We start from the raw sequence: 17914 nt of genomic DNA, 5'->3' as shown, positions 1-17914 counted from the left end.
TAGATTACTGCTTAAAATGATTAGGTCAATATATTCCTAATTAATAAAATAAATGTCAGTCCTGAATTGTCTCCTGAATGCATTGATGCACGTTTATCCATGGTGCTACCTGATCACTGCCATCCTTCATCTTGTTCAACAACATTCAAATGTAGCAAACAGAAGTAGAAGTCCTTGTTGAATTTCTTTTCAAGCCCGAGAAATACAGGGCAAATTATAGATGTGGCACTACTCCAATTTGAAATCAACAAACAAGGAACAACGAATGTGGGCAAATAATTATTTTCTCTTAGCAGCATTGCCAAAGTTTTACAGTTTTTATTGGGAATTGAAGTTAAAGGTTACAGGTTGTTTTTTTACACGTGTGGCAACGTAACTTGGATCGGAAATACCAATATAAATTTGCTGATTTTTCTTGAAAAGTATAAATTGTGGGGACTGGAATCACAAAGCACACTACAACTACATTTTGAAAAGTTTCATTAGAAGTAACTTTTGTTTTACTAAAAAAAAACCGTAGTTGGCCAGTTGTACTCTTCTATTGTTTGCTAAATGCAGCACCAGAGTTAGCAACTACGAGCAAACAATCTACCAATGTGCAGCCTCGTGGCTTTGCTAGATTCCATCAAGATGCATATTTCTAGTCATATGTGAAGTGGCAAATATTTCCTTATCTGGAGATTACAATAATGTTTTGCATATGGGAGTTTCCTGCTGATCTAATTTTGTGGAAGCTTTATTTTCTAGCTGTCTCAGACTGTATATGAAATAGAATTGTATTATTTGCACTGGTATAACAATTTTATTCCCATGATGCATCACAGAGAAAAGACAAATGAATTCAGAAATATAGAATGAAAATTAAATCTAACTGAATGTTTTGATATTTATGTAAATTACAACTAACTAAAAAGAGGTTAAAGCTTATAATTTACTCTGTTTTTTGCATGATCTAATATCTTTGTTTATTAATCCAGACACGAGGGAGCACCACACGTAATTCTCATGAAAAGCAATTAAGAATGCAGATGCCGGTAAATCAGAAACCGTTGGAATTAATCAGACCAGGCAGCATTTATAGAGAGCGAAAAAGAGGCAACATGTTAGACTGATGATTTGCTGAGTATTTCCAGCATTGAATTTTCGTTTCTTATTTTTATTTCAGTTATAGTAATATTTTGCACTGTAAACTATTCATAGAATCAACATTCAACGTCTTAACATTTTATCTAGATGATCAAATAAGCAAAATGGATTGCAAAAATTATTTTAGATATTGAAGCTCTGACCTGGTTATTAAAATACTATAGACATCAAGTCATCTCTGTTGTAAATTTAGCAATAGCCAAGTTCACAGTGTATGCAAAGTAGCTAACATAATATATCCATAATAAAATGTAATATTATGTCAACTTACCAAAGATTATTTTTCAAAATTGTACTTCACAAGTAAAAATTTAACCAAATGCAAATCAGCCCTTTGAGACCTGAATCTAGGAACAACTCCATTTAAGGCACTTCAGTCGACAGAAATTGTTTTTGTTTTTAAAAAGATTCTGCCTAATTTTTGATAATTTTCTATTTTGCCCCAATAACAACCAAAATAATTTATTTAGTAAACACCAGTTTAGAAAGTTTTTTTTTTTTGTTGGCCAACATGGACTCTCTTTGGTTCAAGTCTTCCTCTGAGAGACCAAAAATGGAATTACATTAGGTGGAACACAACTAGCTTCTCAGTTTGATGTTTAATTTCCACTTCTCACACCATGGTACGATGTTGTTCTGTTCTTCCAGCTTTTCCTGGATTAACTTATGAGAAAGCTAAAAAGACAAAAAATAATAAAATGGAAAGGTTTCAAGTAAATTCCATGATTGTCTAGAAACATCATCTAGGAAGACAGATTAGCAGCGAAATAGAACAAATTTAAAGCAAGAAATATTCAAAAATATTTTAAACATATGCCACAAAAATATTTTAAACATGTGCTATTCTAAAAGCAAAAGAAAGTTTTAGTTTCTATTTGCTCAGTGTTTCTTCATTCTGCAGATGTGATAACTCTAGTAACATAATTTCTAAAAAGCTCCCTCAATTCTCATCCTAAACCTTGGTTCGTATGTCCTGTAGAACAGCAACTGCTTGGCCCAGCAGTAAAGGCCACCTTATCAAATAATTGGTAAATTGATGGGGGGTTTTTAAAAGAGGCGATCGAATTTCTCCCAGGAAAGAAATTATGGGGGAAAAAAACCTTTGCCCAGAATATATTTACCCTTTTGGTTAAAACACTTGATATGCCCATTTTTCTTTCAAACATTTACAAGCCTCCTTTTAAAAAATCATCAGGATGTGTGATATAATTAACATAGTTAAAAAAAATAATTAAATGGGTATAATTTGGGGTAAGTTATTTAGATACTTCCATTTATCTAAAGCCCACAGCTCAGGTCCAGGTCATTCTCATGTACTTGACTTGTGCTGATGTTTAATCAGCTCAAACCAGGGTTGGTCCACGTTCCTTTTTTATCCAAAGAACCATTTAGACCTGAATGGGATGAATTTAAATTTACAAGGACTAAACCAAATCATCCAATAATGAAGTAGATTAAATAGCATTAATGCTCAGGCTTCAGATTAAAAAATGGAAAAAAGGACATTGACAATTCTATTCTTCGAAATATATCAATTTTTATTAGCCCACTTGCAAAACAGTGATTGGTGGTGAGAAGGACAAAGAGGGGGATGGCAAATGGTCAAAGAAAAGGGTAAAAGGCATAAATCTATTAAATGTTAATAGTGAAAGCTTGGAACTACTAAATGGTGAACGGAGGAAGATGAGCAAAAATTTTGATTAAAAAAAATTGAACAGCTCCAAACGCCCCCTAATGTAATGTAATGTGTAAGAACAAACAGCAGATGCTGGTTAAAATCGAAGATAGACACCACAAGCTGGAGTAACCCAGTGGGACAGGCAGCACCACTGGAGAGAAGGAATGGGTATGTTTGGGTCGACCCATAACGTCACCTATTCTCTCCAGCGATGCTGCCTGTCCTGCTGAGTTACTCCAGCTTTTTGTGTCATGCTCAATGTAATAATCTCTTTGCTAAATAACATTTGCAATATTAATTGCACTAATAAACTGCCAAAATGAAAATGCTTCAGAGGAAACAAGTCATTTGAAGTGACGTTAGAATTGGACCTCCCCTTTGAACTTAATATGCTGCATTATGAGTACGTCAAACAAACACATTTTTCATTCAAGGGTGAATGGAGAGCAGTAAAGAGAAACAATGTGGGAGATTTAAAAAAAACAGCCATTAAGGACCAGGTAGTTTCACAGGTGACTGCAGAAAGATAAAGAGATGGAGGGCACAGGATTAAAAAACAAGCTATTTCTGGCATAGACAGCCCGCAGAATTGAACACAGGGGCTCCAGTGGAGGAGGCATTTTGAAGGTGCCGTGTTGTTGTTCAGAATACTGTGATTGAATATTAAGTGCAGAGGCTCTGTCTCGGGGAGCTTTAGTAAGGAGGTCGAGTAGTGGAAAAACAAGGTAAAGAAAGGCCTTTTCAATTTTCATCTTTAGCCTTATTATAGTGAGGATGGCAGAACAGTTGTTGCATGATGTGGGAGATCAGTGAAACTTCCACTGAACTTGGTAACTGTACCTTTTGCCGTATCTAGTTGCAGCTCCTGACCAACCACATCAAGCAGCTGGAGGATGTTATACATATTGGTGCCAAGAATTTACAAAAAGGGATGTGAACCAGCAGAGTGAAGGCAAGAGATTGTAAACAGGTTCTCAAGGGTAGTGATCTTTGGAGTATTTGCAATGCCACGTGCTAGCAAGAGTAAGAGTAGAAGGATAAGGCAGATGACTGCATGCCGATGAGGAGCTGGTGCTGGAGGCCATTTAGGTTTTTAGACCATTGGGTTATTTTCTGGAGTAGAGGTGAGCTGTACAAGAATGAAGGGTTGCACATGGACGGAACCAATATTCTGATGGGGAAAATTGCGTAAGCTACTCAGGAAAATCTAACGTAGTCTGGCAGAGATGTGGGACCAAAAGCAGTAGTGAGACAGATGAGAAGGTCGAGACAAATAGGGAAGTTAAAAAAGATAAATTCAGTAGATAGGACAGTTAGGAGCATAGCAAGGAGCAAGGGAAAATCAATGTATTAAAATGCAGTTATTTCAATGCAAGAAACCAGGCAGTTAAGGCAGATTAACTCAGAGTACGGATAGGTACATGAGACTAGGATATTATGGTTATTAGTGAAACATGACTGGCAGCTCAATGTTCTCAGATACAAATGGTACAGGACGAATACCGGTAGAGTTGTGTTTTTGATCACATAGGCACTTAGGAAAGATATTTTAAGGGGATTGTCCAGTGAAGCTATATGGTTAGAACTGGGAAAGTTGGATCTGCGGGGTGATCACTTTGATGGGATTGTACTATAGTCTCCCTCCAATAAGTTAGTCCAAATTAGAGATTGCTGCATGAACAGCAGGCTTGCAATCAGGGGGCATTTTAACTTTCTAAATATCGACAGGCTCTGCCATAGAGCTAAGGGCTTGGACAAGATGGAATTTAAATCTGTCCAGATGACTTTTCTCAATATGTCGATGGGCCTACTGGAGAAGGGGCAAACCCTGACCTCCTCCTGGTGAATAAGGTGCGAACATTGGTAACGTTGGGACCATAATTCTATTACTTGGAAAAGTTATGGAGGATAGGACTGGGCCATGAGTTGAAGTTCTAAATTGCAGCAAGACCTATTTTGATGGCAATAACCAAGAGCTTTTAAGTCGATTGGGGGAGATTGTTTACAGGTAAAGGGACATATCGTAAGTGACAGGCATTTAAACATGAGCAAGAGAGAATTCAGAGTATGTTTGGCAAGCGTAGGCAAAGTTGGCAAGCCTGGGTGACAAGAGATATTGAGTCTCTAATTAGGAACAAAGGAGGCATATGTCAAGTATTGGCACCAGGGATCAGGTGAATGCTCTCAGGTTAGGGGGGTGTACAAGTGCACTAAACGGGGAAATCAGAAGGGAAAAACTGGGGCATGAAGTAGCTTTGGCAGATAAGATAAAGGAAGAAACCAAAGAGACACACGTGGAACTACAGATGCTGGAATCTTGAGCAAAACACAAAGTGCTGCAGTATCTCAGCGGGTCAGACAGCATGTATGGAGAACATGGATAGGTGATGTTTCAGATTGGGACCCTTCTTCGGACTGATTGTAGTGGGGGTGGGGGCAGGGGGAAGACTTGGCTAGGTAGGTTAGTACAGGGGATTCTGAGGGACAAGATTTACATGCATTTGAAAAGGGCGAGGACTGATTAGGGACAGTTATCATGGTTTTGTGCATGGAAACAGAGTCTCAAGTTTGACAGAGTTTGTTTTCGAAAGGGTGACAGGGACGTTTGATGAGAACTGCTGTACACATTTTCTATATTAACTATCACAAGGTTAGATCAGATGGGATTCAGGTCAAGCAAGCCAATGGATTCATAGAAAATTGGCTTGTCGGTAGGAGAAAGATGATACGAGAAAGTAAGCATGCAGGTACAGCAGGTAGTGAAGAAAGCTAATGGCATGTTGAGTATAGGAGCAAAGAGGTCCTGTAGTTGTACTGGGGCCTGGTGAGTCCACATCTGGAGTATTGTGTGCAGTTTTGGTCTCCAAATCTGAGGAAGGACATTCTTGCTATTGAGGGTTCACCAGGTTAATTCCCGGGATGGTGGGACTGTCATATGATGAAAGAATGGAGCAACTGGGCTTGTATTCACTGGAATTTATAAGGACGAGAGGGGATCTTATAGAAACACATAAAATTATTAAGGGATTGGACAAGCTGGATGCAGAAAACATGTTCCCGATGTTGGGGGAGTCCAGAACCAAGCAGTTTAAGAATAAGGGGTTGGCCATTTAGAACTGAGATGAGAAAAAACTTTTTCACACAGAGAGTTGTGAATTTATGGAATTCTTTGCCTCAGACGGCAGTGGAGACCGATTCACTGGATGCATTCAAAAGAGTTACATAGAGCTCTTCGGGCTAGCGGAAACTAGGGATATGGGGAGAAGGCAGGAACGGGGTACTGATTGTGGATGATCAGCCATGATCACATTGATTGGCTGTGCTGGCTAGAAGGGCCAAATGGCGTACTCCTGCTTCTATTGTCTATGTACCTATAATAGCAGTAAAGGGTTGTTTTCAGACTGGATATTTTTAACAAGTGATATGCCACAGGGAGCAATGCTGGCTCTACTGTTGTTTGCTATTTATATTACCAATTTGGTTGTGAATGTAGGTGGCAGACTTGGCAAATTTGTAGGTGACACTAGAATCAGTAGTGTTGCAGACAATGAAGGAGGTTATCTAAGGTTACAACAGGATCTTGAACAATTGGGCAAAAGGACTTTCATTCAGATAAATGTGAGGTGTTGCATTTTAGTAAGACAAACGAGGGCAGGATAGACTGTAAATGGTAGGGCCCTTGGGAGTGTTGCTAGACAGAGAGATCTGGGGATGCAGGTACATAGTACCAGGAAGGTGGCGGCACAGATAGATAAGGTGGTGAAGAAGCTGGTTCACACATTTGCCTTCATTGGTCAGGGTATTGAGTACAGGAATTTGGATGATATGCTACAGCTGTACAAGACTAGAAAGAATGCAAAAATGGATTCAGGATTTGCTACTGAGGCTGCAGGTTTTGAGTTATAAGAAAATGCTGGATGGAGTTGATCTATTTTCCACAGGAATGTAGAACACTGAGGGGTGATCAGAGTGACATAAAATCATTAGAGCAGGAAATATGGTGAATAGCCAGTCTTTTTCCCCAGGGGAGTCTAAAATTAGAGGACATAAGTTGAGCGGGAAAAAGATTTGGAAGGGATCCGAGGGGCAACCTTTTCACGCAGAGGATGGTGAATAGATGGAACGAGCTACCAAAGGAAGTGGTAGATGCAGGTATAATTGTGAATTTAAAAGACACTGACAAGTACATAGATTGGAACAGTTTGGAGGGATAGGAGCCAGGCAAGTGGGGTTGGCTGGATTTGGCAACTTGGTGGGATGGACGAGTTGGGCCGAAGGGTCCGTTTCCGTGTATGTATCGTTCTATGATTGTATGACTATTTTGCAGAAAGAAGTGTGTAACACTAAAACATGTTAGCCGTATACATCAACATCTTACCTGTATGGATATCCATGATATTTAGCTCTGAAAATGGACAACATCAAACTGAAGAAAAATACAACCAGTCCTAGTCCAGCCACACATAAAACTGCAGGGTAAAGAGCAAAGCAAATTTGAATGTCAGGTTAAATACATTTAGTTCATCCCACAAGACCATCCACTGAACTAATTCAACAGAAATATTACACACTTTCTCATAAACAATAACACCACCACATGCATACACAAAATCACTGCAGCTTTAGATACTGTAATTTATCAGAATCATAAAAAGAGAATAGGATTTTAAATATTGAGCAACAGAGCCAGCCAAAGTGAGTTGTCCTGTAACAAAAATAATGGGCTGAAACTATCATTGACAAACCTCATGAGCACCTGGACCTTGCCATGTCTTTCAATATGCCCCTGACAATCTTATAAAGCAAGGACTGTCCCAACTGAAGAGCAATCCCTAATACAGGATTGCTCAGAGCATTAATGACCAGTTCCTCTCCTTCAAGGCTGAATGGCTTTCAAATCATTTAAATTGAATCTGCTTTGAGATCTACAATCAAAGCTGATACTCAAAATAAACATTTAAATGTCAATAATTTAAAATAACAAATTAAATTGAAAAAAATAAATTTGTTCCTGTTCTGCAGACAAAAACAAATATTTCCATTGATTTGCATTGGCACCTTCCCAGTCTAAATGCTCCAAAAATGCCATGTTGCTCTGATGGAATAATTTGAAGTCCACTGGCGCATTGTGTTACCAGTGTGTTACCAGCTAACTGGAATTACAAGGGTCCTGTGTTCAGGAGTCTTGGGTTTCACTCAGGAAATGAAACTTCACTTTAGTCAAGTGAAACTAGATCTAGGAAGTTACGTTCTTTTTTTTAAAAAGTAGAAGACCAGGGCCAAGGCTATTATACAAGATTGGGGCTAATATACAGTGCATTCAGAAAGTATACAGACCCCTCCAATTTTCCACATTTTGTTACGTTATAGCCATATTTTTCTTATCATCAAACCACACACAATACCTCATAACATAAAAGCGAAAACAGGTGTTTAGAAATTTTTGCAAAGTAATTAAAAATAAATAACTGAAGTGACTCTCAAAATTGAGCTTCGGTGAGAAAGTTTAAAAGATTTAAAAGTTACAAAAATGGATTCAGCTGTAGAATTAGAAGCAAAGAAACGACTGTACGATGCTCTGAAAGATAAAGTATTGCTGAATCGCTGATTATTGGGGTATAAATATATCTGATTGAACATTACGCCTTTATGTGGGGATACAGCCTATCGTCTGTATATTACATATTGTAAGAATTTACGGCCACACCCGCCGGGCGAAATAAAGATTTTACTACTTGATCACTAATTTTATTGCGTTTTCGTCTGTTTGAAGTGAAACAAACCATAATATTGGCGCAGCGAGCAGGGTCTTGCTGGACACTATCTCTGAAGACCGAGTAAGAGGCTACAGTTTGGCCGGGATCTCGAAGGGAGTATTAAGTGCACTATCGGGCCTCTTGAGTCTGAACTCCTGAGAGTGCCCGGGAACACTGTGGTCCGTTGTCCGAAGTGGTCTGGTTCCCCGCCAAGATCTTTCAGAACAGACAACGCAAGGTAGGACAATTTTTGGGATTGCTGACTCAGACTAATTGGCTGTCTGAGGTATTAAGCTGATATTGAGCCGAGTAATGGGATAGGCTCTGGAGTATGTTCAGACTAAGTTGGCTGTCTGATGTATTCAGCCGATATTGAGCCGAGTAATGGGATAGGTTCTGGATAAGATTAATGTGGGAACATCGGTACATGTGGGAGCATCGGTACATGCGGGAGCTTCGGTACAGCATATGTGCTATGCATATAAGAGTGATGTTGGAGTTTCGGTACAGCATATGTGTTATTTGGATCCAGGAAAATGTAAAGATTACATAATGAATAGATTTAAAAGAGAGAATATGGTTGGCCAACATAATATAAAACAATTGGTATGTAAAAATGGAAATCCAAACAAAATATCCCCGGGAACCCCTTGTCTGGCATGGCGACCCTGTTTACAGAGAGGGGGGGGGGAATGAGGAACAAATTCGGGGAGAGAAACAAAATTGGAAATAGTGTAGAATACCTCCCCCATGCCTGGCCACCAGTCATTAACAGCAGGAGCTACGACACTGAGATCCCGTGAAGAGGAAGGGGCTCCAGTACTCCTACAGGGAAGGGCACCTCCAGAAGGAGGAAGAACTGATAAGGAAGATGAGGAAGGGCTTAAGGCAGACGAGGAAGGGCAGTAATGAATCCAGGAGTGAGAGAGTTAAACAACAGAGCACCAGAGAAAGAGAAACAGCAGATAAATAAGAAGACTGAAAGGGAAAAAGCAGGATGTTGAGCTGGTGGCTTTTGAGGCACTGTACCTTAATTGTACCCGCAAGAATCAAGGCTGCTCACTTTTGCCCCAAGAACTTTAACATTTTGAAGTCAGCAGTCGGTACAGTTTAAAACAAACTTGAATCAAAAGACTTTGCAAGTACAGAGTTTGTCTCCCTGGTGGAGAGAGAGGGGGAAAGTCTGCGAGTAATCGGGCAAGTGTTAGGTGTGGCAAGACCCTGATGACAGGGAATCGGACCTATCCCATTTCTGGGCTTGGTTAATTTCTACCAGCAGTAGATACATTGAACTATTCATTGCTGGTGTCTCTGCCAAGGCTGCAGTTCTGCCACTGGCCATGTGCTCGACTTTGGCGCCTTTGAGGGGGCCTCGAAAAATAGTTTCCTCGGAAGGACCTGTCAATGTTAACAGGCCAGAGACTGTACGATGCTCTGAAAGATAAAATATTGCTGAATCGCTGATTATTGGGGTATAACTATATCTGATTGAACATTACACCTTTGTGTGGGGATAGAGTGAACCTATACTGTAAGAGTTTAAGGCCACACCCACCAAGCAGAATACAGATTTTACTACTTAATTACAAATTTTATTGCGTTTTCGTCTGTTTGAAGTGAAACGAACCATAACACGGTGCATCCTGTTTCCATTGATTATCCTTGAGATGTTTCTACAACTTGAGAGAAGTCCACAAGTGGTAAATTAAATTGATTGTAAATGAATTGGAAAAGCACACACCTGTCTAAATAAGGTCCCGCAGTTGACAGTGCATGTCAGAGCAAAAACCAAGCCATGAAGACGAAGGAATTGTCCGAAGACCTCCAAGACAGGATTGTGTCGAGACACAGATCTGGGGAAGGGTATAAAACAATTTCTGTAGCATTGCAGGTCCCGAAGAGCACAGTGGCCTCCGTCATTCTTAAATGGAAGAACTTTGAAACCACCAGGACTCTTCATGGAGCTGGCCGCCCGGCCAAACTGAGCAATCGGGGGAAAAGGGGGCGCTGGTAGGGGGCGCTGTCCTGTGCACGGCTGCCCAGCCAGCAGCTGTCTGTCTTTTCATCTTTTTATTTTAGTTAGTTAAGTGTTTTGTTTGGAGGTCTACAATTTTCTATGTGGGGGGTGGGAAGGGGGAAACTACCTTTCAGGGTCCCTACCTGGTCGGAGAGGCAGCTTTTCTCCGGGCTGCAGCTTCGACCCGTCCTCGCGGCCTACCAGCGGGCCTGGAGCGGCGTTTCCTGTCGGGGACCGCCCAGAACCTCGGTTTTGGCGGCGGCACAGCGCTGGAGCGCTATCGCGGAGCGGAGCGGGCGATGCCTTGCCCGGGTCGCCGCGCTGGAGCTCCGGTGAGCTGAAGATCGCTGAGTAAAACATCGCGGAGCTGCGGGACTGTGGAGCGACCAGCTGCGGGCGGCAGCGCCGAACTTTACATCGGGAGCCTGGGATCTCTAGATGAGATCGCCAGTTGTGTAGCTCCAACCGGCGCGGCCTTGTTGGCTTTGGAAGCCGCGGCCTCCAGTACGGAAGCGGCCGTTCCAGGGTTCCCAAGCCGCTGAGAGGACTCTCCCGACGCCGGAGCAACATCACCCGGCGAGAACGGCCTGGAACATCGTGCCTCCGTAGAGGCAACTGTGGAGGCCTCAATAGGCCCGACTATGGGTGAACTGGGGTTGGGGACTGGACTTTGTGCCTTCCCTCATAATGGGAACCATTGTGGGGGGATGTTCTTTATGTTTAAAACTCTTATTAATGTTATGTCTGTATTCCTTCTTTATGTGCTGCAAAATGGCAAGAAGCATTTCACTTCACTACACCTAGGTGTATGTGAATGTGACCAATAAAATACCTTTGATACCTTTGAAGGGCCTTGGTCAGGGAGGTGACCAAGAACCCGATGGTCACTCTGACAGAGCTCCAGAGTTGCTCTGTGGAGATGGGAGAAACTTCCAGAAGGACAACAATATCTGCAGCACTCCACCGATCAGATTTTTATGGTAGAGTGACCAGACGGAAGCCACTCCTCAGTAAAATGCACATGACAGCCCGCTTGGAGTCTGCCAAAAGGCACCTAAACAAGATTCTCTGGTCTGATTAAACCAAGATTGAACTCTTTGGCCTGAATGCCAAGTGTCACGTCTGGAGGAAGCCAGGCACCACTCATCACCTGGCCAATACCATACCTACGGTGAAGCATGGTGGTGGCAGCATCATGCTGTGGGGATGTTTTTCAGCAGCAGGAACTGGGAGACTAGTCAGGATCGAGGGAAAGATGAAAGGAGCAAAGTACATTGAGATCCTTGATGAAAACCTGCTCCAGAGTGTTCAGGACTTCAGACTGGGGCAGAGGTTCACCTTCCAACAGGACAACGACCCAAAGCACACAGCTAAGACAACACAGGAGTGGCTTCGTGACAAGTCTGTGAATGTCCTTGAGTGCCCCAGCCAAAGCCTGAACCCAATTGAATATATCTGGAGGGACCTGAAAATAGCTGTGCATTGACGCTCCCCATCCAACCTGACAGAGCTTGAGAGGATCTGCAGAGAATGGGAGAAATTAACCAAATACAGGTGTGCCAAGCATCATACCCAAGAAGACTTGAGGCTGTAATCGCTGCCAAAGGTGCCTCAACAAAGTACTGAGTGAAGGGTGTGAATACTTACGTAAATGTGATATTTCAGCTATTTGTTTTTAATGACTTTTCAAAAATTTCTAAACATCTGTTTTCGCTTTTATATTATGGGGTATTGTGTATAGATCGACGAATGAATTTAATCCATGTTAGAATAAGGCTGTAACGTAACAATATGTGGAAAAGTGAAGGCGTATGAATACTTTCTGAATGCACTGCACTTTGCAATATTAACTGACAATCTGCAATAATGCCAGCTTGCATAATAAACTGCCGACAGTGACCAATCCAGATAGATGCATTCGTTTTTTCTATTGGCACACCTATCATCAGATCATTTTAGCAATACAACGCTTGCGAGCCAAATCACCGTAAAATATATTAACATGTAGCATTGAAGCAAATTTAAATCAATTACAATATACATACTGCCACCATTACAGGTTCAAAATAATGCTTGCCTTTACCACTATTATCTGTGAATGTAACGGCAACTGATGAAATGCTGCTTGGAATGGAGTGCACACATGAGTTTAGAATCGTTTGAAGAAGTTCATGTATTTTGTTCTAAAATTAACAAGATACTGGATGACACTTTGATGCAAAAGTATCACGAAACCTGCAGTATTGCAATTCTCTGCAGGTTCACACCATCTTTAAGTCTACTGTGCATGTGTATTGATCAACCTAGGGTATGACTTACTCTGGTGGTGGCAATGATAGTGCAAAATGACATGAAAAAGTCACTAACCATTCAAACACCAAAAGGAATCTTCCAGAATGGTGAGAAGAATACAACAATACATCTGGATGATTGCAGATATGTTGCATGTCATTAATTAATTTTAAATGAAAGTTTTCTTGACGACCTCTGAGGGAAGGCTATATGTATGTATTTATGTATGTACTTAATCTATGAACCACTGTTGTATAACGTTAGTACCTCCACCAATGTAAAGCACTTTGGTCAACGAGAGTTGTTTTTTTAAATGTGCTATAGTAATAAAAGTGACGACTTGACTTGAAAGTGACTAAATATTTCTCTAGTTCATTCAAATTCTAACAAAAGCTTTAAAGTATTGGTAAGAAATTAATTCCCAACAAAAGATCGATGAATCATAACAATTACCCTCAATAAAGATATCTCCAGCTAGATTTTGTACTTACTTCTTCGCTTGCCTATATCCATATCAGATGTGGCTGCTTCATGAAGAAGTACCATGCCTAATGTAATGGCAGCATCTGGATAGTTGGTTAAGTATAACATCCTTAAAACTCCATGCTTAATATGGATTCATTTCCTGATAAAGACAAGTTATCAGCTAGAAAAATAAAACTGACATTGAAAATTTTAAGAGCTAAATTACTGTCAGCTTCTTGACATGCTGAGATCATTGCAAAACACTTGCATGCACGAGATCCACATTTATCATGATGAGAAAGTCACAATCGTAAAAAAGGTGCGGAGGCAGAGATATGACTAATTTCCTCAAGAGTTCCAAGTAAAAATAATTGTTTTATAATAGATCATCACATAATCTGTTCTGGTACTGCAGAGAGATGGAACAGTTGAATAGTGATCAAAAAGATTAGCATGGGATCCACGGTAACTTAGTCGTTTGGATTCAGAACTGGCTTACGCAAAGACAACGCAGGGTTGTTGTCGAAGGGTGTTATTCTTGTTGGAAACTTTGACGAGTGAAGTTCCTCACATTTCCACCTGGGACCTCTGGTGTTTGTGATGTATAAGTGCCTTGGACATAAACATAGATGGCTTGGATACTAATTTTGCAGACAACACCAAAATTGGAGTTGCAGAAAGTGAGCAAGGCTTTCGAAGCGGGATACAGATTAGTTGCAAACGTGGGTGGAGAAATGGCAAATTGAGTTTAAACTGAGCAAGTGTAAGGTGTTTACCTCCCCTCTCGATTCCATTCAAGGACCCAAGCAGTCGTTCCAGGTGCGACAGAGGTTCACCTGTATCTCCTCCAACCTCATCTACTGCATTCCGCTGCTCTAGATGTCAGCTGATCTACATCAGTGAGACTAAGCGGAGGTGGGGCGATCGTTTCGCCAAACACCTCCGCTCGGTCCGCAAGAACCTACCTGACCTCCCGGTGGCTCAGCACTTCAACTCCCCCTCCCACTCCGAATCCGACCTCTCTGTCCTGGGTCTCCTCCATGGCCAGAGCGAGCAACACCGGAAATTGGAGGAACAGCACCTTATATTCCGCTTGGGGAGTCTGCAGCCTGCGCGCTTGAACATTGAATTCTCCCAATTTTGTTAGCCCTTGCTGTCTCCTCCCCTTCCTTAGCCCTCAGGCTGTCTCCTCCCATCCCCCAGCCCTCGGGCTCCTCCTCCTCCTTTTTCCTTCCTTCTCACCGCCACCCCCTATCAGTCTGAATAAGGGTTTCGGCCCTATACGTTGCCTATTTCCTTCGCTCCATAGATGCTGCTGCACCCGCTGAGTTTCTCCAGCTTTTTTGTGTACCTTCGATTTTCCAGCATCTACAGTTCCTTCTTGAACAAGTGTAAGGTGTTGGGAGGTCAAATGTAAGGGGAAAATATATAGTTTATAGCACACCCTTAATAGCATTGATGCACAGAGGGATCTTGGGGTCCAAGTCCATTTTCCCTGAAAGTGGCCACACAAGTAGATAGAATCGTAAAGTAGCATTTGGTATGCTTTCCTTTATTGGTCGGACCATTTTGCAGATTATAAAACTTTGGTTATACCACATTTATTGTGTACATTTCTGGTCTTCCCATTATAGGAAGGATGTGGAGGCTTTGGTAAGGGCACAGAAGAGGTTTACCTGTCCCCAGACCTCATTGCCGCATCCAACTAGCAACTCCAGCAGTCTTTCCAGATGAAACAGAAGTTCACGTGCACCTCCACTAACCTCATCTACCGCTTCCGGTATTTGTGATGCGGCCTCCTTTTACATCGGCAAGACTAAGAGTGGACACGGCAACTGTTCCGCCAAACACGATGTTTGTTTATATTATCTATTGAGTACTGAGTATACAAACCTGCTGTGCTGCTGCAAGTATGAATTTCATTGTTCCATTTCGGTCTAATTCCAATGCCAATGAAACACTCTTGACTCTCAAATGTTAGAAAATCAACCTACAATTGCCCCCCCCCCCCCCATCCACCTGTGCCCCACGTAGACTCGAACCAGTTTCTCTTTCCCATCTTTCTTCCTTCCTCTGGGTTCACAATTCACACCTTTTCTATCCTTATCTCACACCTTTTGTCTTTTCATCTCTGGCCTTTATCCAATCATCTGCCCATCAAAAACTCCTCTCAACTTTATCCACCTATCACTCGCCAGACTTTGCCTGAAAAAGATTTCCGACCCAAAATGTCACCTATCCATATTCTCCAAAGATGCTGCCTGGACCGCTGAGTCTTTTATTTGTAACCAACACTTGTGTCTTTTATTTGTAAACCTTGTTCTCCATTTTACAGGAATATTGTCTGGATTAGAGGGTATTAGCTACAAGGAGAGGTTGGACAAATTTGGATTGCTTTCTCTGGAACACAGAGGCTGAGGAGGGACATGATAGAAGTATATAACATTTATGAAAGCATGGATAGGATAGTCAGAACCATTTATCCCCAGGGTGGAAATATTAAAGTTAATAAAATATTAACTAGATAGCATAGCTTTGAAGTGAGAGGGGAAAAGTTTTGTTTTTACACAGCACCCATGGAACCTGCTGCCATGGGTGGTGATGGAGGCAGATACGATTTGCAGGATTTAAAAGGTTTTTAGATAGGCACGTGGACATGCAGGGAATGGATAGATATGGATCATATGTACGAAGTGGAGATTAGTTGGCATCATGTTCAGCACAGACATTAGGTGCCAAAAGGCCTGTTCTTGTGTTTTACTGTTCTATGTTCTGGTTGAGGAGATTGAACAAAATCTATTTACTTAGAATTAACATAGAGGAGCTATTCTGCTATGTGGTCAATTCTTTCGACAACTGGAGAGATTCAGGAGCAAAGTTAAAGGCACATTAATAGCATTGGGACTATTAAATAAAATTTGGCCCGAAACGTCACCTATCCATTTTCTCCAGAGATGCCGCCAGACGCGCAAAGTTACTCTAGCATTTTGTGTCTGTCTTACTTTATAACAAATTTTTTGACAGTATTCTTTGTAGAGGTTAATGAGAGGAATGTGTCAACTATCAAACGATATGCCAAATTAGCATCCGATTTGCCACTAAAAATAAATTTCATGGGGTTAAAGGAACAGTACCTGTGTGGAGCTCCAGTACAAGGGCTAGGAAAATAGTGGGGAAGAGATTTGTTTTTTAAACACTTTAAGGAAGTGCACAGTGGAGTTGGTGTTAGTGCCATTGGTCTTTTGGATAGCTATAAATGGATTATAGGGTATAATTTCAAACTTTGCAGATGTCAGAACTTGAAAATGTAATAAACTGAGGAAAATAGTACCAGACTTCAAGAAAGCAGTTTGATTACATAAATTAAAAAGCAATGGGAAGATGAATATAGAAGAGTGATAGAGTGATACAGTGTGGAAACAGGTCCTTTGGCCCAACTCGCCCACACCAGCCAACAATGTTCCAGCTACACTAGTCCCACTTGCCTGCGCTTGCTCCATATCCCTTCAAATCTGTCCTATCCATGTACCTGTCTAACTTTTTCTTAAACGATGGGATAGTCCCAGCCTAAACTCTCCTCTGGCAGCTTGTTCCATACACCCACCTGTGTGAAAAAGTTACCCCTCGGATTCATATTAAATCTTTTCCCCTTCACCTTGAACCTATGGAGGTCCTTGATTCCCCTTCTCTGGGCAGAAGACTGCATCTATCCGATCATTTCCTCTCATGATCTTATACACCTCTATAAGATCACCCCTTAGCCTCCTGCGCTCCATGGAATAGAGACCCAGCCTACTGAACCTCTCCCTAGAGATGACACCCTCTAGTACTGGCAACATCCTCGTAAATCTTTTCTGAGGCCTTTCAAGCTTGACAATATCTTTCCTATAACATGGTGCCAAGCACTGAACACAATATTCTAAATACGGTCTCACCAACGTCTTATACAACTGCAACATGACCTCCCAACTTCTATACTCAATACTCTGACTGATGAAGGCCAAAGTGCCAAAAGCCTTATCTAACTGCGATTCGACCTTCAAGGAACCATGCACCTGTACTAGATCCCTCTGCTCTACAACACTACAGAGTTTGAATGCTCCTCCAGCAGATGCATTTGAATAGTAATCAGCAGATTTAACACACATTCTCAGATAGATAGTAAAGGCAGAGATAACCAAGTGTGTCAGGCTGGCTAAGGATTTTGCATTTTTATAGCAACAATGACATCCACATTTAAAATATATTTCCTCAAACAAAAATAATTTCAACTGAAGAGCAAATAACGGTTACATTTGAAGTATCATCCCAGCAGAACGCTGACTGTTCTTTAATTTTTATAAAAATATGCCACAGTCAAGGTCAAAGGATACTCAGCAGAATAACAATGTGTGTTTCAGCTACAAATTGTGCTTGACTGCTTCCATGAATGTAACTCTGAAAATGTAAAAGGCAACAACGATCAAAGATTCAACAAATATTTTAACTTTACAATGTTCCCTGCAAACTGTACAGTATTTTTGGTCCAAACATTTTTTTCAATAGTTGTTTAAAACTGCT

The 17914-nt window shown here is 41.3% G+C and overlaps 1 protein-coding gene across 1 annotated transcript in view; it reads right to left on the bottom strand.

The window, feature by feature from the left end:
* Positions 1-298: 298 nt before the first annotated feature.
* magt1 (magnesium transporter 1) overlaps positions 299-17914 on the bottom strand; it is a 36545-nt gene continuing 18929 nt past the window's right edge. The window contains exons 7-10 of the mRNA XM_033030126.1: positions 17728-17791; positions 13381-13455; positions 7203-7293; positions 299-1821 (exon numbers count right to left, since the gene is read on the bottom strand). Of these exons, the coding sequence (XP_032886017.1) occupies positions 1806-1821; positions 7203-7293; positions 13381-13455; positions 17728-17791 (246 nt within the window). The 3' untranslated portion in view covers positions 299-1805. The remainder of the gene's footprint in view (positions 1822-7202; positions 7294-13380; positions 13456-17727; positions 17792-17914) is intronic.

Source organism: Amblyraja radiata, chromosome 12, assembly GCF_010909765.2.
Source record: "Amblyraja radiata isolate CabotCenter1 chromosome 12, sAmbRad1.1.pri, whole genome shotgun sequence".
Lineage (NCBI taxonomy): Eukaryota > Metazoa > Chordata > Chondrichthyes > Rajiformes > Rajidae > Amblyraja > Amblyraja radiata.
Note: the sequence above shows the minus strand (reverse complement) of the source record. Positions and strands in the feature narration are given on the sequence as shown.